This window comes from Eurypyga helias, unplaced genomic scaffold (assembly GCF_000690775.1).
Source record: "Eurypyga helias isolate BGI_N326 unplaced genomic scaffold, ASM69077v1 scaffold47436, whole genome shotgun sequence".
NCBI classification, from domain to species: domain Eukaryota; kingdom Metazoa; phylum Chordata; class Aves; order Eurypygiformes; family Eurypygidae; genus Eurypyga; species Eurypyga helias.
In genome coordinates, this window is record NW_010256843.1 from 12,272 (window position 1) to 37,925 (window position 25,654).

Genomic DNA, 25,654 nt, shown 5'->3' on the forward strand with positions numbered 1-25,654 from the left:
GTATTTTATTCAGTGTTTTAATGACTACATTTGATAGCAATAAATGAAATAATTATAGACATGTGAAAACAAGCTAGATATTCCCTTGATTTTTTTTTTCCCCCCACTGGTTGCGTACCCAAATAGTACCATTATGCTGCAAATAGACACAAAAACTGATATAAAACTGATATAAAAACTGATACACAATACTAGAATAGCATTATCAGGCTCATTATGTAAAGGCTCATCCCTGTTTCCCCTGACTTCCAAAAATCAGGTGTGTGGATGGGTGCTAAACCTACATGCAAAGATACTGCCATGGGATGCGCCGGTCATGAGCTGGTTTGTGCACAGCCGCTATTGAAATATCTGACGTGAGCTGTAGCTGCGTGAAGACTTCGGCACACGCAAATGATGCCCACTTTTGGAAGCAAATCTAGAAGATTCACCTGAGTTTTTCTCACTCCTGTTGTAGATACTGTTATGTCTTAACATATTTTCTAATGCTACTCCCTCTTTTTCATAGAGGTGCAGGGCAACAATCTGGGTCAATAAGTCTGGTCTTCTCCTAATATTAGCTAATCTTCCTGTCATTCCTCTCTTGAATGACCCTGTTAAAGCCGTCTGCCAGCATGGGTTTATTAGTATAATTTGTTAGCATTTTCATGTATCTTTATAGTAGTGTCATTAATGAAAATATTAAATCCCATCTATCCTTGAGCTGGTCATTAAGGAATCCTCTTTGGATTGCTAGTGCTCTTTTCAGCTTTCCCTGCTATATTTTTACCATTTTTATACTAATGAGGGTCAGTTGTCTCCCACTTAAATAAGATTTTCTTATTAATGCTAGATGAATTTCCTCTACGACTCTTCCTTTTTCATTAATATTTTTTTTTTTTACTTTGATGAGCTATACCTAAAATGGAACAGTTAAGATAGAAGAAAATTAAAAAACACATCAATACATTATGAACTAGGTGTATCACAGTGGTTAGATTAAACATAAAAAAATATGTTGGACCAAACTTGAGGCTTAAATGAAATAAAATGTTTATGGAATATGTCTGTGACATACAAGAACATAATCCTAAAAACCTACCTGACACATAGGATAAATCAAATGTAAAAATAAGAATCATACAATACCTTTTAATGATTAGCTGCATTTTCTCCCAGAACTCAAGAAAAATTATAATATGTTTTCCAACTGTTTTTTTTTCCTTACAGTACTTGGGGTGTATAGAAGTTTTACGCTCAATGAGATCTCTTGACTTCAATACTAGGACACAGATTGCAAGGTAAGACTTTGTAAAAGTATGTTTTTTAGAGTACATTCTAACTTGTGTCCCCAAAGTGGAATGGTCAGGGAGATAGCCAAACACTCAATAAATAATTATGTGATACCGTAAGTTCAATCCTCAATTTTGCTTTTACAGGTAAATCTCTCATCTGATCTTAATATCTTTCCTATCAGACTTGAAGGATATTTTCTTTGTGGTCTTCTGATGTGCCAGGGACTGCTTTAATAAATTTTGACCTGTTTGTTATGCCAAATAAAGCACTTACATGGGTACCAATTTTGTGACAATAAGTCAGTGAGAATTAAAATATACTTGAAGTCTACAATGCATTTGTCAACATTAGTCTGGAGAGCTGGACCCACATGTTTATAGGTTTTTATAGTAATTTCTTACACAAAGATGTAAGATCACAAACTGGCTGCACAAAGGATATAAATGAAAATATATCACCAGAGTGATTCCCGAGATAGATGAAATAAAATGTCTTTTCCAGACGGTATGTAAGAAAGAATAAGCTTGTATTAGGTTCTTACTACAATTCTTTTAAGCCTGTCATTGTGTTTTTGTAAGAGCAGAACATAAGTACAACACTGTCTTAAAAAGTGTCCATGAATCATTTTTTTTTCTAGGAGGCTGTTTTTTGAGAACTGTAGTAAACAGTGTTTTGCAGGCATTTTCACTTGAAAATCTGAGCTCATTGAGGAGGACTGTAGCACTGACATCTTCTAGCAAACAGAGACCACATTTTCAAATTCTGGCATTGAAATAATGAAGTAATCCTTTCCGAAGGAACACATACAAAGTGATATGGCTGGGTACAGTGCTTGAATTTCACCTCTTTTAGGTGTTTTATGGTTGCCAATAGACTATTTTAAACCATTTGTCATATCATAGACAGCCAAGGATTTCTTTTATTGATGAGGTGTGTAAAAGCACAAGGACAGGTAAATGACAGAATTCTGATTTTTGGGCAATGTATACTTTGGAGGCATTTGAGAATTTTGCTACTGTACTTTCTTAAACTCGTGATATACATTTCTGTGGTACTTGCAGCAGTGACCTTTTAAAATGGTTTCATGCCTAAGCCGACTTGTAGTTCCAATGCAGGTGGCACATTCGTGTTTACCACTTGGAAGTTAAATGATACTGGATAATGAAACAGTTGTGATAGTTACTGATTTGTATTCTGTAACTGGAGGTGAACCAATTTCTGCTTTATTTTTCTGCACAGACTCACTGAATGTCTTCATCGGAATAGTGTTGCACTTTTCTTATTATGTAGCTTAAAGGCATAACTCTGCCATTAATACTTAAACATATTTGCTAATCTTAGGCAATATGGTCTGCACAAATAAAGTATCTTTGTCTTACAGCTCTTTCAATACAAAACTGATTCTTCGCTTTTATTGTGAAACAGAGTTGGAATTATATTTTTTTCTGCTGAAGTTATAGCGCATTTGACTACATGGTGAGCATTTTCTTGGCTCATCTTCCTCTGGCCACACCAACAGTTGGACTTGGTGATCTTAAAGTTCTTTTCCAACCTAAAAGATTCTATGATTATAGAGCACAGGGTATTTTTTCAAGCGGGAAGCCGTATCTTCCCATTTTATGTGGACCAGTCTGACAAATGAAGAACTGTGACTTCAATTCCAGGAACTGGATTGAAGCCCCACTCTAAACAGGTTGGTCAGAGGTCTTTCCTTCCTTGTCACAGTCATGTGAAAAATCAACCTGTGCCTTCTAATGCTGTTGTGCCTGGCCTGCGACTTGTTTTTATTTTGCTTTTTCACTTTTTGTAAATTAAAATGTTAAAACTTGCAGCAACACATTCACCTCTGTGTAGAAGAACTGAGCAAGCACTTTCACTTGTTATACTCCTAACTGCATCTTTACAGCCTTGGTGGTGCCTGACAAAAGGTATTGTTATCCTAGTTATTCCAATTCTGGATCTGATTTGAGGAAAAATGAACAGCTATGTGCAATTTATAATAGATCTTCCATTTATCATCACACAATTGAAGTCTTAAGATCCTTTCACTATAGGAGAACTAGAGTAGGTTTTATCAGTTGTCTTGTATTTATTCTTTCGTGTAATGGAAGTAATGGCATGTGAATTCTCAAGCAAATAAATGGATGTGCAAGCCAAGGGTCAGCAGTTATGCATAACGATAAGTAAAAGCCAGCTGAATCCACGAGTTGCATCATTAATTATCCAGTGATAATCCTTGTAACGCATGTGAAGTCAAGATGACTTTCTTGGGCACCAAGATGAACAGAAGCATTTCATTTTCAACATAGTGGAGGAGCAGGAGGACTAGCAGGCGAGACTACTGAGATAATCGCAGGTGGCAAGTGGTCCTAAGATCATCTGAAACCTTCCATCATCGTCACAGAAAGGGGCCACCCTTAGGCTTGTGTGGCCAGGTCCTTTGTGCCCTCAGGCTGTTTATTTAAAAAAACAAAACAAAACAAAAAACAACCAGGTAAAATTCTTTTGCCATATGTACGGTGTTTGCAGTTTATATAGTATGTTTGTATGCTTACTGTTAAATCTGTTAGAGTGTAATGAGTCTTCATCACTGTGTTGTGTGCATGAGTGTAGTTTCGCACTGGGTGGAATGAGAATAATGCTGCATGCACTGTTTGCCATACAGCAGCATCTGGGCTACAAGGCTGCATGTTCGTTGGCATCTAATTGAATACAATTACTTTGCTGCATGCATCTGCAGAAAACCACAACTCCCCGTGCTGAGGAAAACATTATACTGCATGCTGTGTTAATAGCAAGTAGATCAGAGGACTGAAATACTTCATATCATATTTGGACCCGAATCCAGACTCTGATCCCAATCCTCTCCATGAACTCTGTTGGGCTGAAGAATTTAAAACAGATTCCTCTCCAAATCTGGGTCCTGAATTTTATTAATTGTGAAAATCCAAACCCATTTATGCCAATATCCCATTGGCATATTCCTATTTCTGGAGGGGAAATGATGGAAATCCAGATTTCAGAGCTGGGTTCGAGTCCAGTGCTAAACAATATGAATGAAGTTCAGTTGCTGTAGTGTTTCTTTCAACCCTACCTGTGTTCTTTGCAGAAATTCACTGTCAGCAAGCATCACTGAGGGAAGGATGGAAGACACTGCAAAGGAAGAACTTTTCCCTGTGATTTTTGAAGGTGGATAGGTAACGTGATCTGCAGTGAATTCTGTAATCAGTCTCCTCCTTAACATGCTCCCCTGCTTGGTAGGTGAGTGTGGTTCACCCCTGTTTTCTGCTGTGTGGACTCTGGTTGTGGGGTGGTGCTTAGGAAATGGTCCTAATGGGATGGTGGAACACACACACCTGCACTGCACTCTGGATAAACAGCTGTGTGCAGGAAGGAGTGGGAAAACGAATCCTTATCCCTTGTGCACAGTTACTTCAGCACCAAAGCTCTGGGAGGCACGGGGTGCTGACTACTGCTCCGTGCACTGGCAAGCAGGGTTCTCAAAAATGGATGTAGGCATCCTTATAAATTATACAGCACAACTCTATGTGGGGCAATGACGACTATAGTGCCTGATACTGTCAGACAATAATTTACATTTGCTAGTTTAGCTGTCATTAGCGAGAAATGGGTTAGAATAAATAGGGTTTTGTATGCTTAACTTAGAAATCCTTAATTTTCAATGAGTTTTAGTGGGGAAAATGTTAGCTAGTATTTGGATTAATTCAATTAATATATGGTAATGCAAAGTCTGAGTAAGAGTCATTAATTGAGCTCCCTCATTCCACTTGCCTTTGTAAGAAAGCAAAGAGCCACTCGTGGGATGGGGAAGGTGGAGAGTTGAAAGCCAAATAGACAGGGAAGCAGTTGTGGGTGTTGCTGTACTCTGGGTTTTTAGAAAGCTGGTGACTCCACATGGTTCTGCAAAAGCAGAGAAGTGAGACAAAGTGGTCTTAACATGTTTTAAATACAAATCACAGTGCAGAGTTAACAACTGCCTAGCACCTTGGAAAGAGAGACACTCTCAAGTTCTGCTCATAGCACCTAGAGTCTTGATTACACAGAAAAATGAAGTCATGAGGACTTTGAGTGTCTTTCATATGATGTGTTCAGTCACACCAGACAGTTCACCATCACTGGAAGGTCCTTTTTGACAAATGCAGCTTGTATATTTATAAAATGTCAAACGTCTTATGGGGTTACTCAAAAGATCGGTGTTAGAACTAATAAAAAAGAGATTTTGGGGGACACCTCTCTCCAAAGTCCAACTTTGGACATGAAGCCAGTTAGGGGTTAGACTAAATTTTTTCATTTTACTTTTGTAAGGTTTCCTATGCCTTCCTTTGAAATATCTGCCATGGGCTACTTTTTGAGAGACAAGATACTACAGTAAATGACCTGAAGCTGGGTCCAGTTTGGAGGTTACTATGATCCTGATTTAGCAACAGAAGACAGTTTTAGTTTTTCTCTCTCCATCCCCATGACCACTAAACAGCTAAAGACCAGGTTGAGAAAAAAAAAAAAACACCAAAACTGAAGGCCACAAGAGAAGTTAAAGTATTGGAGCTATCTAACAGATCTAAACCTCCTCCAAGTAAATTTTTCAGGGTTTTTTTTTTTGTTGTTGTTGTTGGTTTTTTTTTTTGATATCACCAACCTTGACAGATGGAGGTTTGTGCAGAAAGAATGCTTTTGTTGGCGTGTGTTTAACATCAGGGTTTTGTATACCCCCTTTATGTTCATGAAAGCAACAACTGATATTTTAATAGGTTTCTTCTTTGGAGGGTACTCAAAATTTTGGACCAAGATTGTCAGAGTCTGAATAATGGTTAATTGCATGTATATGTGACTATGTTCTCAGCTGTGGAGGAGCAGCTGTTGATGCTCTTTGGCATCAACTCTTGGTGGCATGCATTTACCATACCTATAGGGGAAAAAAATGGATATGTTTGCTCCAGTTTTGCTAAGCACAGATCTCACTGTGTGAAGAGATGTATCTAAATAAGGTGTGCTACTGAATAAACAGTTTCACTCTACATTTCTAAAAATAAGACCATTGTTCAGAGCTACTGTATTAGAAGAAGCCATCAAGATGAGGTAGATTTTCTCTGGTACTGACAAAGAAAACAAGAGTTCATGAAACTTACTTGCATGTTGTAAAAGAAGGTACAAATTGTACTGAAACCGCCTCAAATATTTCTTGAAGTTAGATCATGTATAAATACTGTGAACAGAGCTGTCACTGAGCATACTAGTGGATAAAAAGCTTCTTTCACTTCTGCCTGTTCTGGCAGGGGGGTTGGACTGGATGATCTTTAGAGGTCCCTTCCAACCTCTTCAACTCTGTGAACTTGTGTAAAACTGAGAATCCTCTCAAGTGCAGTAACAGTGACTTCTGTTAGCAGGTTGATATAAGTCTCAAACAGAAGATGCAGGAGCGTAAGAATAACAACCACTGGATAGATTGCATACTACATACCTAATAGCATGTGTTACTCTATGTCTAACAATTGCCAAAGCCAACCCTTTTACTGTGTAAAATTTATTCAATAAACTAAAAAATGAAGTTGGCCAGCTTCCTTCCATTTTCTGCTTGTAGATTTTCTACATGTGAAAAAAACGCCGTTTCAAGAAACAAAATGAGGAACTGAAGGGAAGAAAAGGAGGAGTTGTCGTCTCCTTGCTCTACGAGTGACAACAGCTTGCATGCCACGTCTGCCGATGTGGAACAAGGCAACAAACATGTTCTACCAGGCTTTCCGTCACGTGTGCGGTCAGGACAGGCTTCACCTTGGTCAGGCCGGTGTGACAACGGCATCTTTTGGTCCCTGTGCCACTTTCGGAAGGGGGCTCCCCTGCAGGGGTACTCCCAGCACAGTACTCTAAATTCGTGGCAGTAGGCGCATCCATGCCACACAGTTAACCTCCCTGTCCTAACCATACTCGCTGTTCTGTTTTCCTTAGCTACTTCTCCAGCCTTATGTCTTCCAGACATGGCCAATTTGCTGGCTGGCACTTAAAGTTCTGTAAACAGCCATATACTGCTTCAGTCTTCAGGGCTTGTGGATGTCCCCTGTGCTACTTCAGACAGCACACGCTCACTTTGCCTGTTTTGGAAATGAACAAATAATATTTCAACTATTAAATGGATTTCTAAAAATGTATTTTTGGTCTCTGTTTTTGTTTTTTTTTTTCTTTTCTTTTCCAGAAGCAGGTTATTTTTATGTTTGGTATAGACCTTTTTCTCCTCAGCAAATACTGCTACAACATTTGGTAATGATTTATAAATTATTTTTAAAAATGGCAGGAATAAAATACTGTGAAGAAATAACTGGGAGCCTTCTGTACAATTCTTCTCGACATGTCATGCTTTCATTTAGAAAGTCCATCTTTTGATATCAGTTCTTTTAACCTGTGAAGCTCTACACTTTGGAGGTGGCAAAGATAAACTTAGGAACTATAGGATATTGGAAGATATTAACAGGAGAATATCCGTAGTTTTTAAGTCTTGTCATACAAAACATTTCAGACTGAAAACTAGCCACAGCCTCTCATCTCAATATTTGAGATTAGCTAAACTTTTTCAAATATGTTGAGAAAATCTGTGCAATTTGTATGTGCCGGTCATGTCCCTGGAATATGAATTCCAGAATTCTGTTTTTTAATCAATTAAATCATATTAATTAAAACCACCACCACCAAAACTTACAATCACAGCCAAAAAAGTCATTGAAACCACAAGAAGGGAGGCTATTTTGATGTGATGGTGTTTCATGTAGGAACAGGTTTGAGCCTCCTGAGTGGACTACTTTATATAACAGCAAGAGTAAAATATGACTAAAGCCATGAAAAATATCAGGGCATTAGCCTTTTTAATGGAACAAAAGGGCAATGTAAAATGTCTTTTTTCTGTCTCAGAGAGATGTCAAGTCACTTTAGAGCAGAATAGGTCAGCCTCAGAAAATGCATATTGGTAATTTTTCACTGGATACATTTGCGTGCTGAAATTATATTCAAAATACACAGCTTTTTTTTTTTTTTTTCCCCCAAGAAAATGACTCCATAGTATGACTATCTGCAAAGCAGAAAATACTCTTGGGCAGATTTGGAACTCAGCATGTGGTCCCTACTGCAGACAGCACAGTAGCTAATTTTACGAAAGATCAAGATAACTCTACACTGCTATTTATCTGAGCCTAGCTAATGAAACAGCATGTGGCTTAGAAAGGTGTTAGTGCATGCCTATGCCGAACAACGCTCTTATTGGAAAGGAAGCAAATGTAGTTGCATCCCACTTTTCCAAACTGCGCGCAATTGTTCAGCCATGCAGATGTGTCCAGATCTTCTGCTTTTGCCTGCCTCGGCTGAGCGTGTGGGTGCCCAAGTCAGGTAACAGCAATCTCAACCTAGCAGCAGTATCTATTTCTGGGCTTGATTTGTGGCTCATGTGTTCGTGCTGCAGAGGCATTTACAAATTTGATTTGCTGCAAAAAACAGGCTTACGTCTGCCCTGTGCTGCCTGGCAATGCAAGCTAGAAAGAAGCCTTTAGGATGTCTTTTCCGCATCACCAGGCTGGCTGTGTAAAGACACACACGCACACACGCCACCCCTGCAAAATGATCTAGAATATTCTGAACAGAGAGATCCAGGAACCTTCCCCTGGAAGAATTGCTTATCGGTGCAGTGGAAGATATTCAGCTGCCCTTTTTCTTCCTGTTTTCATCAGATGCTTCTTTAAGATTCCTTAACTCCCAGGTGGGAAACGTGCTGTGCCTTCTGTGGCAGGTACACCAGGAGTTGCTGCCAGGCCACTCCAACCTTGCCCCCACAGAATTGCTCTATCAATATCTTTTCAGAAGTTCCCAGTATTTTTACCAAAACCATCGTTAACTTAAACCCTGCAATATCTTGGAGTACATTTATCATTCACACCATTTTGAAACCCAAAGTTAAAAGAATTGTCGAATTAAAGTTCGGACGTCCTGCCTCGCCTGACCCATGTCTCGGCAAACTGTAACCTTTCTCAGGTCCTTCCTCCCACTTCCAGTCCTCCTGCAGACTTTGGGGACACCAGGTTTGGCAGAACAGAGGTATTTTACTAAAAATAAGACAGGTAATTGGAAAACCTGTAATGCTTTGTTACTGAGTGAGAGGTGCTTCCGGGTGCTTTCCCGCTGTGCCGAGGCCAGGCGTACGAACGCTAACCAAGGCTGCCTTGCCAGCCCTCAGCCCTGGGCTTCAGCCTCTTCAGCTGGTGCATTTCCACTCCTACACTCAAGTGGCAGTTTTGATCAACAAGGCCCTTGAGTCAGACGGGTCTATTGAGTAACACGCTCTATGTCTGATTATCAGGAGCTGGCAGGCAGAAGAGGCAGTAGCAAAACCACTACAAATCCTAGCTCTGCGCCACAAAAATAACAAGCTGGTAAAAATTTTTTGTCGGGGGGGTGGCCTCCATGTTCCCTTTTCTTCCTACCTGCTCTATGTTGCTGCCAGAGAGAAGGTGGTGGAGGCAAATAGAAAGATAAAGGATTGTATCCCCCAAACCCAGTTCATGCATCTGAAACACAGATCCCTTTTGTGAGAACCAAAACCCGTGAGGGATCTCAGTGCGCTGATCAGACCACTGCAGGAGACAAAGAGGAGGAAGGGCTGGTGATGGTGCCAGCAACTTACAGCCAGAATGCCCGAGAAGTTCAGGCAGACCTGGGGAAGCAAGACAGCAGTGGGCTGGCGGCTGCCACAGGCCTGGGCTTCCCACGCCATTGCCTCCAAAGGATTTGGTTTGGTGCAAGAAAGGGATGGGAAACCCCAAGTTTTAGCTCAGTAGCAAGGCTGAGGGGATGGGTCTGTATCCACATAGTGTCTGTTTGCTTTTCCAAATTCAAATAAAAGCATTTTTGGTGGAGAAGAAGAGTATTTCTTTTTTTGCTGATTACATTTTCAGGATTAACGGATGTGTGGGTATCATGATGGTCAGTGTGTGTGTGATGCTTGCTGTGCTGTGTCTGTAAGATGCATCAAGGCTGCTGCTCCTCAAAACCAACTGAGTTTTACTTGCTCTGTAAGAAAAGTTAGTAGCTACTTTGACTAAAACCCTTACTTGGAGTAAAAGAAGCGTTGTGGTAATGTGGGAACCAAACACGAGTGCGGAGCTGTGAAATGAAGTGCAGTTGTAGCGGGGATGGTCTGAGGGCATATGCAAGGCAGGGTTTGTAGTGAGAGAGGAATTTTATTAGATGAACTGATGTAGTTGAGGAAAAAAAAGAAAAAAAGACAACAATCTGTGTAACAAACAAGCTCTCCTGTAGACCTGAAGAAAGGATTGTGTGCCTGAAAGCTTTTTTTTAGTATCTCTTGCTATAAATCTCATATTTCTTCAGAATGACAGGATTTAAAACCTGCTGCAAGTCCTGTTCCGTGCCCCCAACCACCCACTCCCCCCCGCCAAAAAAAAATTAACATGACTCTTTCAGGTGGTTCGAACTTTGGATTGGGCCCTAGGTAGAAGCATCCAAGGCATAGCTACATAGTGATTAGTAGTTGCAACTGGATAAATTTGTGACATTTGCTGAGCCATTGTATGTTGAATGCTGACACACATATGGTATTTCTCTCCTGACTCATTTCTTGATCCTGTGCATTCGCCTGGTGTACAGTGGAAGTATCATCCTGTACATGGTGTAAAATTAAAATCCTTTATGTTTTTATCAAGGTGATATTTCAAGGTTTTGATTATTTTGACTGTTCTTAACTTGTAGTTCATTGTCTCACATTCTGTTGTGGTTTGTGTTTGGGTTTTTTTTTTTTCCATTAAATCCACGTTATTTGCATGTTTTCAGGTCTAAATATAATGTGTGCTTAGTCTCAATCCATATATAAAACAGGTAAACAAAGTTTGGAGTCGCCTTTACTTGTCCCTGTGCAATTATTCTGTCTCAGACTATCAACTGGACTGTCCTCTCACAGCATTGTAGCTAATGATCACAGGGAGGTCTCTGTGTGCACAGAAACAAATTGTAAATACTGATCAGATTGATTGTTCAGATAACAAGTTGCTAAATACTGGAAGGATCTATAGGATTTCTTTGCAGTGCCTGATTTCAAGTGTTTTTGTAGTATATAGTAACTCTGCTATGAGAGAGTATGAATTAAAATTCATTTTCAACATGCATTTCTTTCATTCAACCTGAGTGTGATGGAAGAAATGAAGCAATATTAGAAAACTGAAGCAAATTGTTAATATTATTTATTTTGCTTACAATGTAAAAATAGAGCCACAGGTAAATTATTCAGGTCATATTGAACAAATGCTAATTAAAATTTGGTACATCACATGTGTTGCATACAACATGCGTATTACCAGGTATATTTTAGGATTCAGATATTGCCTAAAGCCAGGTGGTTTTGCTTGGATTGAAAAACTGCATAGTATAGTAGTGAGAAAAATGATAGTTACTACCCCTTACATTACAAGAAAGGCTGAAAAATAAGGTATAAATCAATGTTGATTAAAGACATGTCTTACGATTATACTCCACATGGCTTAATAAGGTACAGAAATGAAACTTGGAAGAAGGTATTAAGACAAATATTCTAATTTATGGTGAGAAAAAGTCTTTTTAATAATGCGAGAAAATATTTTTATCCATGTAGTTCTCAAGATACTCTTCCTTAAACCAACACTGACTATTGACTGTCTTCTGCTTCACACTGAAGTAATCTGGATTTGGGTGTCACCTGTTTTAGCCTTGAGAAGAGAGCTGGCTGACCCGCTCGCTGTCCTTACTTGTGAACAGAAATACAGTCTGAAGCTGGTCTCTCCCAGTGCATTTCAAGTATAATGAAGAAACCCACACATTCATTTGCCATAAAGCCTTTTTCTATCTCTTCAGGGAAGCAATCAGCCGTGTTTGTGAAGCTGTGCCTGGTGCCAAAGGAGCCTTCAAGAAACGAAAGGTATTTTTCTTTTCTTGTAATACAGTTGACTATTTTCTTGGTTCAACACAGAGGAGACGAGGCACAGCAGGCAGGTGACTGTAAAGCAGCTTTGAGAATTGCAGATCATTAATCATTTAAAGTATTGGCTGTTTTCACCCACTGAATGTTGCCGCTCTTGCCCTTTTGATCAGGATCTTCTTTTATAGGCATCTAGAAGTATGAGTACATCTAGGAAAAAAGATTGTGGCTTGCCTTTATGCTCCTACTGTAGAAGCCCCCTCCTTTTCTGGTGGTAGATTGCAGGAGGAAGACTTAAACAAAAAGGGTTGCCTTTTCATAAATTGCATGACTAAGTTGTGGAAATAAGAGCTGGAAGCTATTGCAGGGGCCAAAAATATAAATAGTTTTGAAAGTGATTAGATCTGTTCTTGGTGACAATTAATGAGTTTGGAAATCTCTGATTTCTGGAAATGGAGAGGACGTCCCGGGTGTTCCTCTGTTCCCTATGCTCCTGTAGCGGATGTTTAGTGGCCAGCACTGATGGCGGGTCCAGTGAATGTTGGCCTGACACAGGATCTTACTCTTATTTGTGTGGTAGAAGTTAGGATCTGCAAAGAAGAAGTGGAGGAAGCCTTGGCTTGGCTCCTATACTGATGGCTCTGAACAGTCTTGCACTGCCTGCTCTTCCAGGGGCCTGCTAGCAAACCTAGGATTTAATGCTAACTCCAAGAGAAGGCGCATAGGAAGCAATTAATTATAGCCCTTGTGTGCGATGTTGGGTGCAGGAGAACAGGCTGGTGAAGGGAAAGGTCTGCCTGCTTCCCCAGCTGTTCCACCACCTCGGTGGGATCCCAGCAGAAAGGGATGGGATGAAATGCCACTTGTTTGGAATGGGGAGTCTTCCCTTGGTAAAACAAGGCATATGTGACAACATATGTCACAACGCACTTGGAAATGGTCTCAGAAATTGAGGCTATGGTTTCCCCACCTCAGATCTGTCTCATTGGCATTTCTAGATTCTCTGGCTTTTGCTTTTAAACCTGAAAATAAAGAGCAAAATACATTTTTCCTTGGAAAGCAAAAGTATCATTGGGAAAGTAGGCTAAACAGAGTCCCACATGACTAGTGAAGCACCGTGCTGTATTACTAGTTTTAGAAGGAATGTTACTTATCAGTTATTGAAAAGAAATAGTGTTATTAAAGTCTACTGGCTGAGACAAAAATTTGCCCAGCAACAGAATTTCAGATAAATGTTAAAGGCAGGTTATCTTTTGCCAGTCTGTACTTTGATCATGCTTTTGTCACTAGTGTTTTACACATTTGATTAGGGTCACATGTACTTTTTGAGGCCAAGTTTTCACACTTTACCCACACTGTGGGCAGGTGATCCTTAGGCATGAGCTGGGAATCACGAGGGTTTAAGGTAAGAAGAGAAACAAGAATATTCAAACAACGGGCTTGTTTTAAAAAGAAGTTAATGAAGTACTAGCTCTGTAGCACAACGAAGTTAAAATAGGGCAGCACAAATGTTACATATGAGCAGTATGTAGGTAGCATATTTTTAATAAATTAAACAGAAGGCAAGGAAACTAAAACTGAATATATGTGATCTTTAAGGAATAACGAAGCAGAAGCGTGTCCATCCTGCTGGGGAAAAAACTTTCCAAGCTTGCAGGCAGCTTAGGACAAATGCAAATACAGTGTCAGAGGAACAATGCCTCCAATCACAGCTTTGCTCTTATAGCCCAATGACCAGCATAAATATTCACCAGTGCAGGTAGAGCAAGTGGAAGACCTTGGTCTGTTATTTCTGGGCAGCCTGATTTTGCACACGCTGTGCTTACCTGAATGGGGCTGCTCTCCTGCAGCTGTGTGATTCCCCACAGCTGTCAAAGGTGAGAAGTTCGTAAATTTTGCTTTGGCAGCGTAACTTGTATTGCTACAAAACCTCCAAAGATCTAGTGAAAGGCCTACAAAAGTTATCAATACGATTACATCCCATTTACTACATTCCCATGCTTTGTACTTACGCTCTGAGTTAGGAGTAATCTTTAGCTCTGTGTTGTACCCTGGCATACAGCGGTTTTATCCTATGGCTGGGCTTTTGCCTGCTGCTAAGAAGTCTGCAAGCATAATGACGCTGTGTAGTATCCCATCAATATTACTGCAGTCCCACCTCCCATGTGGGAAGAGGGCAGAGCAGCCTGTAGTTGCAGGGCAAACAACAGATTTCTTCTCAGGAGTTGAAGCTGCTTTTACAGAATAAAAACATGCCGTTTTAAGATACTGACTTAAGGCATTCATCTTAGTCAGCTCCCTTGGTCCCCTGGTGAAGAGGAGACGTTGCTCTCACAAAACCCTTGTTTTGTTAGGACAAATGTGGATCAATACCTGCCTAGCTATTATTATTGTTATTAGTAGTAGCATAAATGAGAAATTAAATCCAGAGGGAAACTGCTGTTGCAATGAAATGATCTGAAAAGTCAGGGACTTTTTGGAAACCTTTAAGATTATAGCTAACCTTGCATACAATAAAGGTCATCCCAAATAAACAGAGACCAAAAATGTGTGGTTTTTTTTTTTTTTTATTCCCCTGCCCCCTCACAGCCACCAAGTAAAGTTCTTTCAGGCATCTTGGGAAAGAGCAATCTTCAGTTTGCAGGAATGAGCATAATGCTGAATATCTCCACAACCAGCTTAAACCTAATGACTCCTGATACAAAACAGGTGAGTGTAACTGCCATATTAATTTGTGAGGCTTTTGATGAACAGCTTACCGAACAGTTATTTGCTGTCTGCCAAAATACTCACTTGCTCTAAGTTGTTACCCTCAATAATGTCCATAAAATGAATGAAAAGAGAATATAAAGTGTAGTAGGAGTCATACTTTTTTCCAGTGTTCAACATAACCTTGATGAATTATTTTCTTTGCCATTTTTCAGGTAGCTCGGTTTTGCTCCTGAAAGACCTGCAACATGAAATGGCATTTTCAAACAATTACAAACTTTCAGACTGTTAAAAGGGATGTATTTGGAGTAAGTGACTAAAGGACTGAATACGCATTCCCAATTTTGTTGCCATTCTTCCCATTTAGAGACTTAAAGCGCAAACTATTACTGAGGTGCTGCCAAAAATACAGCCTTAGGGATTTTGCAGTCAGCTGAAATGCCAGTCTTTCAGAGAGACAAGGCAACCTTTTCCAAGCAGCCTGTTTCTTCTTCTTCTTCATTGTGCTGAAGGTACAGACAGACTTTAGGGAATCACTGCAGTGGGTTGTGAATGATATATGAGATGAGAAAAATCCTTGCTCAGGGTGTATATAGAGAAAGCAGACAGACATGCGTAGTCACTGCTGTGTTATTTGCTGTGAGCCACATACGGCATTAGAGCATGCAACTTTCTGCCCAGATACAGCTAGAGAGAGAGAAAAAAATTCTGCTGTACTTAGAAGCTTCAGGACTGAAGAATAAGAAAGAATATAGACATTGTCTATTAAAAAGCTTGCTGTTTATAATTATGTTTTCATTGATTTGTCTTCATTCTTATCCTTATTTAGAAAACATCATAATCTTCTGCAATAAGCACTGAGACTGTGGGAGCTGCATTATGGCTGGTTGCAGTAGTTTGGAGCCTTATTATGGATTATACACAACAGTGCTTTTCTTAAGGACAGTTGCCCCCAATCAGAAGCACAGGAACTTGGTTTTAATTAGATCTACTAAAAAAATGCCAACTGCTGAAAGTCACCTTGTCTTCAGCTGATGTTGGGGTAGAAATGGAGTTAAACTGATTTATCCCAGGGAAGAATTCCCCCCCACCCCGATGTTTTGCCTTTTTTCTAAGTTGACCAAACTGTTTATCTCTCTCCCGCATCATTCTTTTTGAGATAGACTTGGTCTGGATGCTGCAGGCTTGGGAAACATCTGGTTTCTCAGAGGTGCCCAGCCTGGCTGTGGTCTCCCCTTTTTTCTGGTTTGTGCCAAGCATTTGGTTTGAAAATAAGCATGACCCAGCAGTTCTGCCCTTCAAGGCCCCAGCCCGCAAGATGGCTGTGGACTTCCGTAGTATCCTCTTTTTCCCAGAAGAGTGGAAGGAAAGAAAAGACAAGACAGTGGCGTTGGCCCTTGGAGTATCAGGAAAGCAATTGACTGTATCCCTGCACAACAGTTTTGTGAACATGTTAGGCAGGGATAAGCAGGGATGAGTGGAAGATTTTGTTTTGTTTATTTGTTTAAAATGCAGATTTGGGTAGACTGAAATGTTTCTAAATTATGTGCCAACATCAGGGAATCTTTTCATTTTAGACAATGCAAGGTGTTGGTAATTTGCTATGCCTTGTTTCAGTATTTTGGTACTGAGGTGGAAAAATACTCCTGCCTCAAAGTAAACGAAACTCTTTAGCTATGGAATTAAAAAAAAAAAAAGAAGTCTGACTTGAACTGATGGTTTCAAGCACTTTTCAGTTTTCTTAAAAGTGGGAAAAATAATTTTTGAGGCAATCTGAAATAATTTTTGGGTTTTTTTTTTTTTTATGATGCTGAACTAAAAGATTAGGTTACTTGCACAAATCAAGACTGGTAATATTAAATGTGTAACAAATCTTAACCGGTTCATCTCTGCTGCTAGGATCACTTCCTTCTGGGAGCAAGAGAAGGAAGTCCTCACTGATGAGTAGGGAATGATGGTTCACCGCTGAACACTTAAAAGTTAACCACATCTTCAGAGGCTGCTGTGGGGACAAGCAGGAGTATTGAAAATGAAGCACTCTTTACATGAAAGAAGCACTACAACTAGTTGTCAACCTTCTCACACCTGGTGAAGCAGCAAGATCCAGAAAAAATGTTGTCAGGCTTTATTCTTTCCGAGGAATACAGTTGCTAGTTCAGGTCTTGGAGATGCAGGATGGGAAAACAGCCTAGAGAATATTTTTCTAGACTCCATTTTTTTTTTTTTTTCTGAACGGTTTTCTAAAGTATGTGGTACCCTCTCCAAAATAAGCCATTAAGATCCAAATTACTATTGTCACATGTTCTGAAGCACTAAAAAAGGGACCTGTCCTATACCAGGTGAATTCCTTGGCATGAATTCTGTGACTCAGATGATCAAGTGACATTTTCTTTCAAATGACCTTTTCTTTCTTGGTTGTTACATGATTTTGTTATTAAATGATTTCATAAGTTAAATCTCAGAACAGCAATGGAGCAGAGCTGTTCTCCTTGTGTTAGAGTTTCGCGACAATTTGCCTCTTCCCAGAGAAATATCAAATTAATTCAGATTTTACATAAGCAAATTGAATTTCTAGCGGCCTGGAGTATGCCTGAGATTTTGTCCACAATGGTAGATTGCAGCTAGATTCAACATTCTGTTTGCATACTGCAAACATGTTGGTGTCTGACGCATTAAATGACACAGTAGGTACTAGAAGCAATGTTAGGATCCTTAGCTGGTGTGCAGATTGGCATGATTTCATTGATTTCACCAGAGTGGCATCCGCAGAAAAATACTTTGATGAATAAGACCCTTTGCTCCATTCATCACTACCTATAATAAAGGAAGTGAGCTTTAGCAGATTAAAACGTCTCCAAAGATACTGTATGACGGATCTATATGGTTGGCTGGAGTTCTGAGCACATTTAGCAATTCTGCTGTGTCCTGCTAGGTGTTAAAGAACATCAGAATAGATACGTTCATCCTTAAGTTTGTTTATATTATCATGCTACTCTTCGCACTCCTTGTAGGTGAAATACAGAAGTCATTTTGGTCTTGGTTTTGGATTTTCACCCCCATACAAACAAAAAAAAGAAATCAAAAGAGTATACTGTAAAAAAAACTACTGACTCACACTTTTCTCTCTGATCCATACAGATCATAGCAAATCACCATATGCAATCTATTTCCTTTGCATCTGGAGGTGATCCGGTAAGCAATACTTTAAAGCTTTCGCCCACGTAGATATTGCTTTATGAGGACTATGTGACAAAATTTATTGCATAGCTTACTGAAAGAAAAATATAACCACATTCCTGTTTCTCGTTTCATAAATTTTTCTTGATTGTTGCCATCAAACTCTTTTTGAGGGAAACAACTGACAAGCAGTCATAAATCCTCCTCTTTGAATGACTGAAACGAAAAGTATCAAAGGGCTGTGAGCATTCATATAATACCTGATAAGCAGGGCTCTGTTTTTCAGAGTAACGTAGTACAGTCCTATGGGTATCGTGTGAATTTTTGTCCTGACTGTTCTTCATTTTGTACTTTTTACAGTAATAGTCTGTTGGTGTTATACTTATAGCGATGTATGCTTTTTTTTTTCTTGTCTTTAAGTGTACATTGAGAAGACTGCTAAACACTGCTTTCAGGTATATTCATTACACTCATGCAGCTTGAAGACAGGCTTTCAGGAAAAGCCCAGATCTTCCTTTCTGGTTTTCAAAGTTTTCAGATACACCTACACATTTGGTTCATTTAGATCAAAGAGCAAACTCCTGCTTGTTGCACTTTTCCCTGTTTTTATAAGCAGTCCGTCCAAAGGCATATTAGATGTGCTTTAAAAGTATTTGTCACCTGGGAAGCAATGGGAGAGTTATAGAACAGGGACATTGTTCACCTCTTACCTTAGAGGTTTGAAAGCTTTTAAACCTAGATTAATTGAATGACTCTGCCTTTTCCTCCATCACATGATTATCTGCCATTCTCTAGTCATGCTCTACAGGTAAGGCAATTTCTAGCCTGCTCTGTGAGTTAATTTTCTCAGTTCAACTCTGTTAAGTTGAAGATCCTTGGCACTTTCTATGTTCATTTCACTATCCTCAGGAAACGTAAGGGGAAACTTCAGTCTTAGTGTAGCTCAGCTGAGCTCAGTTCAGTTCCAGAAGGGAAAAGGACACAGTAACATAACAATTTGGGGAACGAAAAATGGATCAACAGCAGCTTTGAAATACAACAGATTGCAATGGATGCTGTAAATGAACAATTCCTGAAGTGGGCAGAGGAGTGATTAGTACAGTTCCCTGCCTCCGTAAGAAGATTCTTCGCTCCCCATCTGCCATCCCAAATGCTAAGTCCTGGAAACACCATTGCACACTGCCCACTGATAAAGTGATTTACCAGGAAAAAGGAGAGGAGCAGCAGTAGAGATTGGATTTGGAGTAAACAAGCACTTCAAAATGTTTTAGAGAGATAAAAATCATGCTAGTGAGTCAGCGAGCTACCAAGAAATGAAGCTGCACAGTGTAAGGGAGCCTACGAGAGACAGTGAAATTGTAAAGTTGCATTCCCATTAAGACCACTGCTTGGTGATCTCAGTCTGGGAGTGGAGAGGGTAGCTGTGAGTATCTAATGATGCTTTACAGGCTCCTTCCAGTGGACTAGTATCTGGCACAACTTTAAATCAAAAGCTTGTTCATAAAGCAAGCTGGTTCCTTTGTCCTGTGTGCACATGGAAGAATACAAGATGCAAGGATGTGATTTAAGTCACAGCTTTATTAAACCTTCTGGGCGTCATCCAGAGATAACTTTCACCAGCCCTTAATGATTTCCACTTGGTGAAGGACTGCCACCACTAAACCATTTCCATTAAACACAGTTGGGCTCCAGACAGATGATCTTATGCTCATCTCCTCATACGAAGTTTCAAATCATAGAATCATAGAACCACTAGGTTGGAAAAGACCTTAGCGATCACCCAGTCCAACTGTATCTGCCCGCCACTAAACCATATCTCTCAGCACCTCATCCACCCGTCTCTTAAACACATCCAGGGATGGTGACTCCACCACCTCCCTGGGCAGCCTGTTCCAGTGTGTGATAACCCTTTCGGTGAAGAACTTCTTCCTTACGTCTAATCTAAACCTCCCCTGGCGCAGCTTGAGACCATTCCCCCTCGTCCGATCATCTGTCATTAGGGAGAAGAGACCAACACCCACTTCTCCACAACTCCACACAACTCCACAAAGGAGTTTCAGGTAGTTGTAGGCAGTGATCAGGTCTCCTCTCAGCCTCCTCTTCTCAAGGCTAAACAAGTCCAGTTCCCTCAGTCGCTCCTCATAAGACATATTCTCCAGACCCTTCACCAGTTTTGTGGCCCTTCTCTGGACACGCTCCAGGACCTCAATGTCTTTCTTGTAGTGAGGGGCCCAAAACTGAACGCAGGACTCGAGGTGCGGCCTCACCAGCGCCGAGTACAGGGGGAGAATCACATCCCTGGACCTGCTGGCCACGCTGTTTTTGATACAAGCCAAGATGCCGTTGGCCTTCTTGGCCACCTGGGCACACTGCTGGCTCATGTTCAATCGGCCGTCAACCACAACCCCTCGGTCCCTCTCCGCCAGGCAGCTTCCCAGCCATTCCTCCCCAAGCCTGTAGCGATGCCCAGGGTTGTTATGACCCAAGTGCAGGACTCTGCACTTGGCCTTGTTAAACCGCATCCCGTTGGAATGAATGGAGCAAGGCCATACTGAGCTAGGAACCCAGATCTGTGCCCATGTTTCTTCAGGAAATAGTTCCCTTATTTTGAATTTTGAAGTTTAGTTTATTTAGAAGTGAGGCTGCCCCCACTTCTTACCCCATCCACTTCTCTGCTCTGGATGTCTGCCACACATTTGCACCAACAATTAGCTTTGCAACTTTCCTCCCACTCCCTAAGCGTTAATTACCTCCATCATTCAAAATATATCCACTAGAGAACTGTTCCACAGCCTTGGAGAACAGCTTGAGTACCATATATATTTTTGCAATATTCCCCTTTGCAATGAGTCAGATAGTTTCTGGCTGTGTCAGTACACAGGAGCTTAAAAAACTCTCCACCAAATCCTTTTTCACACCATTTCAGAACCATTTTTTGGTTCACTTCTGAGACTCTTCTGATCTGCTCTAGCTCTCTTCAGCCCCGCCTGATGATACACGAAACATTTTTCATCCATAGTAATTTCAGTAATTTCAGGTGGCTGTTTCCAGGCTGCAAGACACAATGCCTCTTTCTGGAGATGCCTGCAGAAATTTCAGAGGTGAATCTCATAAGGTCTAATAAGGCAGGTCTCGCAGAGGTCCCTGAAGGCAGTTGTTTTTCAGTTTCAGCCCTGCCTCCAAATTTTAACACTGCAATGCAATTTCTTTGAGGCTAAAATTACAGCTCATTCATACTTGTCCTCAGTCCTTGAATGTCAGGACTGCATCAGCCCAGCCCTGAATAACCTTCTGATGGAAGTCTTCTAATTTAGCCACGGTGAAATGCACCTTAGGTCCCTAATGGTTTGTCAGAGTCAGCTTGAATCTGACAACTTTAGATGAAATGGAGTAGGTGGTTCCAGTCTCTCACACCCACACGAGCTATGAGATAGATCTATGATTTACTCAGGCATAAATGTATCCATTATCTATGTCTGTACTAGTAAATAAAATTATCTGTGGCCTGTTTTCTGGCCTCAAAACTAAACAGCACAGTGCAATTTGCATCCACGTGTCCACTCTTCCCTCACAGTGGTTTCTTGAGATCGACGCTGAGTGTCTGCTGGTCCCTCAGAGAGTTTCATAGCGTGGCATGGGAAACCAGCACAGGCAGACAAGGGAGAGTAGCAACAATTAAACAGTTTGGACAACTCCTGGGACAATTCTCAGGCCTTTACTTTGGTCCTGGTTTATTTCCTACTAGGGACATAGCCACTTTTCTCAATGCCTCTTTACTTGTTGATGTGCATCATTAAATCCACTCAAGTCATTGCCCAGACGCTGTCACTGGGTGCTTAAGGAATTACTGGTCAAAATGCTGGGGCTATTGTCTTCTCTGCTTTTTTTTACAGACCAACCTACTTACTGCCATGTTTGAGTGCCTTCCAACAGAGCGTTAAATGATATGGCTACAACCATGAATGTGCTTCATCATTTCCCTTGCCCTCTCCTTAGGAGAGAAATTGTATATTCATGCAGCATAGTGTTTTTCGTTTCGGTGGCTGGTGGTCGTGTGTGCTTGCACTAGGGAAAGCTGAGCTAAAGTTTATCTTTTAACTGAAGGTGATTTTTTTTTGACATGAGATCTTGACATAATTGTCAGTGGTGTTGGATCAGTCACCTGAAAAGGCCTTGGGTAGACTTATGCAGCCAGTGGTAGTGTATCCTATATATATACCTCTGTTAGGTTTAGCTATACCTGACTAGCCAGGCATGTCAGGAAACACTGGATCTAACCAGGACTTCCTGATTCATCAAGGATACATGGCACTTTCCAGATGTGCCAGCACACCTCACATTTCCCGGTAGCATTGGCCTTTCTGTTTCATCTGCACAATGATAAAAGTCTGTGCTGCTTATGCACAGGACCATGAGGGTGGCAGGAGAAGAAGCCAAAAATCCCCAAAGAACATGTCAACCTGCTCTTGTCAGAAAATCCACCTGGCATGCGGTAACAGGGATGGCTGGGAGCAGCCCATGGGCTGTGGGAGACTGCTTGTCTGTGTCATACTGCATGGTAGTTGGTAAAGTAAACACACCCGCTTGTCACATGTGAATAAATGCTACTGCTTGGTGTTTCTGGGGTGCAAGGCTGGTACTTTCACTCTTTCTGCCACAGAACCATTTGATTATTCATGTTCTGAACCAAAATCTCTGGGTAGTTTGAAGATGAGGACTGGTAATTTCTACTCTCTTAAAATGAGGCCTGATCCAAATTGTGCTGTATTTGTTTAATTGATTTTTCAAAGGGGTCGGAAGAGATTTTTAAGTTCTGCTGGAATAGATCACACTCTGGAGAAAGCAAAGTGGTGAGATCAGTACCAAAACCCATAAATGTTTTTATGGGGTTTAAGTAGTATATAACTGTAGAGGAAAACATGTTGTTTTAAGGCCCTACCCACAGAAATATGCACATTCTGGACTGTGATCTTTTGCTGTGATCAGTGCAAAAATTTTTTGTATTCATTGTAAATATCTTAATTTTTTGACAGGATACAACTGACTATGTTGCTTATGTAGCTAAGGATCCTGTTAATCGGAGAGGTAAGTTAGAAACTTCTATATGGCATCTTTTTCCATTGAGAAACATGAATTATTCAGGGTATAATTAAGTTGATCATTTCCATCACCTCCTCCCCATTCCCACCCCCCCAAGAAAAAAGAAAAATGTAGTCCAATAAAAATGTTACCTTTGACAGAGTCATGGAAGGATTGTGTAGCAACAAGGAGCAGCTATGTTCAAGTTGGTTCTCAAACTTGAAACAGGCCTTGCCTGAAGTTAATCTCCAAATATCACTTGGATTCTCTTCATCTCTTAAATCAAACACTTGCCTTACTTGGCTGTGTGAGCTTCTAGGCAACAGCTAACTCTTACCTACACCCAATCACTGTGCAAGAACTAAACACCCCTCTGATTAAGTCATCCGATGAGGAGGCTGAACCATCTAGGTCTTCTCAGTACATGCCTAATTCTTCCTGGCAGAATCAGATTCTTTACCAAATAGTGAGCTTTCGAGACAGATTGCTGGAGGCTAAAATCCTCTTTCTCAGTGAAGTTTTATTCAAGGTTGTATTGCATTATCAGCCAGGGAAAGGGAACCTCTTGTTGATTGTCTTCAAAGGCTAATATCCAGTTCAGATTCTCAAAAAACAAAAGTAAATTACAAAAACTGTAAATTACCATCTGAAATAATAGGTACAGAAAATGTTCCTGCTTGTATCCCAGAAAACATCGCTAGGTCTTAATTCTAGATACAAAGTATTGTATAACGTACCTGCAAATCTATTTATTATTCATGGATTCATAGAGAAAAAAGACTAGCTCCGAAAAAAGACTCGAGCACTTCCAACAGGATTTCTGCAGAATTCAGACTCTTGAACTCCAAAATGCCAACCCTGCAAAGCCTGAGCTGCCACTGTACCGTGGGCACACTAATTCAATAGCTTTGATATTTTGTCACCTTTGATGATCTTAGGTACCTCAACGATCTGTGGTGTCTGTGTGCAGACCTGTCCAGGCTTGAGAGCATTGGCTCATAAATAATACTGGCACTAAGCATACTAATATTCTGAATATTAGTGAAACTCCTGGGAAACTTATGGGGAATGGGAGGCAGGGAGGTAGTCCAGTTCTTTGCCATGCTGCTTATGTTCCAACATCATCTGTCCTCCATCAGGAAGCCTCTGGCATCAGGCTGCAGGCTGCGTGGTACAGAGCTGCTCCCCACCCTACCTGCTTTAGCAGCACCCTTCTGCTGAACTGGAGACGGAGAGATCTCAGTAGCAATGTAGTTGACCAGCATTGCAGACCAGATGTTTGTGCTGTAGGGTTTGGGGGACCCTTGTTCTCAGTTTTCTGTTCCTGTGTGAGTGAATTTTCTATAAAAAAAGTTTCATGGACTATGTTCCTTATATCTAAGTTGAGTGTGTTTAGCCTTAGCTTCCTGCCCCTGTTCCCTGTTGAGTTAGTCTATCCTAGATCTAAGAGGCATCTATGCACCTGGTATTGTCTTTCTATGGTGTATTTAGTTCAAGTACTTTCCCAGTTTCCTTTAGGAAAAGTCTTGACAGAGTGAACTCTGACGGTCTCCAGCTGCAGTGCACGGTGCATGCCCTCCATCCTTCAGACAATTTCTGTTCCTCTTTCTTTCATTTTTCTGCATTGTTTTAGAAAGGTAGATGATACAATTATTGTTTGAAGTAATCTAGTATTAGTGTCATCTATCTATAACAGTGGCCACACCTTCCTATTCTTACTTAGGGAGTTTCTCATAAGCCCTTTTTTCTGCAGCGAAGCACCGTTATCTCACGTGAAACTCTTTCACGCTGTCATCTTTAATCCTGTGTTACAGCTTTCCATGGGAGCTTCCCCCTGTTATATGTGTGGTTTCCAGATCAGTGACTTTGTATGTTGCCAGTATTAAAACGCGTTTTTTTTAAAAGGTTACTTTACCAAGGGATCCGGACTGCACTCTTTCACCACCACTGGTCATCCTGTCAGTTTTGTGCGATCTGCAAATTACTGTAGAAGTGCGTTTGAATTTACTTCTGTATCTAGTGAAAATGTTGCTGCTGCTCTTACTGACACTAGCACCAACGCTGTATTATAGCTTTCACTTGCATGTTATAGCTTCATTTCTTCCCAAGGATGGAAAAGCTCCCTTCATGCTTTATATTCCGGATCAAGCAAGATAAAGAGTGTCTGTCTTCTGCTGTAACATTCACAAGAAATCTCTGTGTGAGCCAAACCTTCTCATCCTTTAACAAGAAGCACATCTCCTACCTGCTGAAAGTCCATTCACGTATCCAAGGAAACAGGTTACTCATTATGTCATCTACCGAAACTACTTAATGACTCACGCTTCATTTCAGCTCCAGACAGGTTTAGCAGTGAGCAATGTAGCCTCTTTAAATCCCCACTCCAGTTATAGAGTGCAAAAAGCACAGCTTTGTTCGGCCTAACTACTTTTGGACCGTGGAGACAAGTCTGCA

At 40.7% G+C, this 25,654-nt stretch overlaps 1 protein-coding gene across 1 annotated transcript in view; it reads left to right on the forward strand.

Moving 5' to 3' along the window:
• Positions 1 to 1,209: 1,209 nt before the first annotated feature.
• SHC3 (SHC (Src homology 2 domain containing) transforming protein 3) overlaps positions 1,210 to 25,654 on the forward strand; it is a gene marked incomplete at its 5' end in the record, with an annotated part of 34,593 nt that continues 10,148 nt past the window's right edge. Inside the window, 5 exons of the mRNA XM_010153787.1 lie at positions 1,210 to 1,280; positions 12,172 to 12,235; positions 14,825 to 14,944; positions 18,083 to 18,136; positions 23,155 to 23,206. Of these exons, the coding sequence (XP_010152089.1) occupies positions 1,210 to 1,280; positions 12,172 to 12,235; positions 14,825 to 14,944; positions 18,083 to 18,136; positions 23,155 to 23,206 (361 nt within the window). The remainder of the gene's footprint in view (positions 1,281 to 12,171; positions 12,236 to 14,824; positions 14,945 to 18,082; positions 18,137 to 23,154; positions 23,207 to 25,654) is intronic.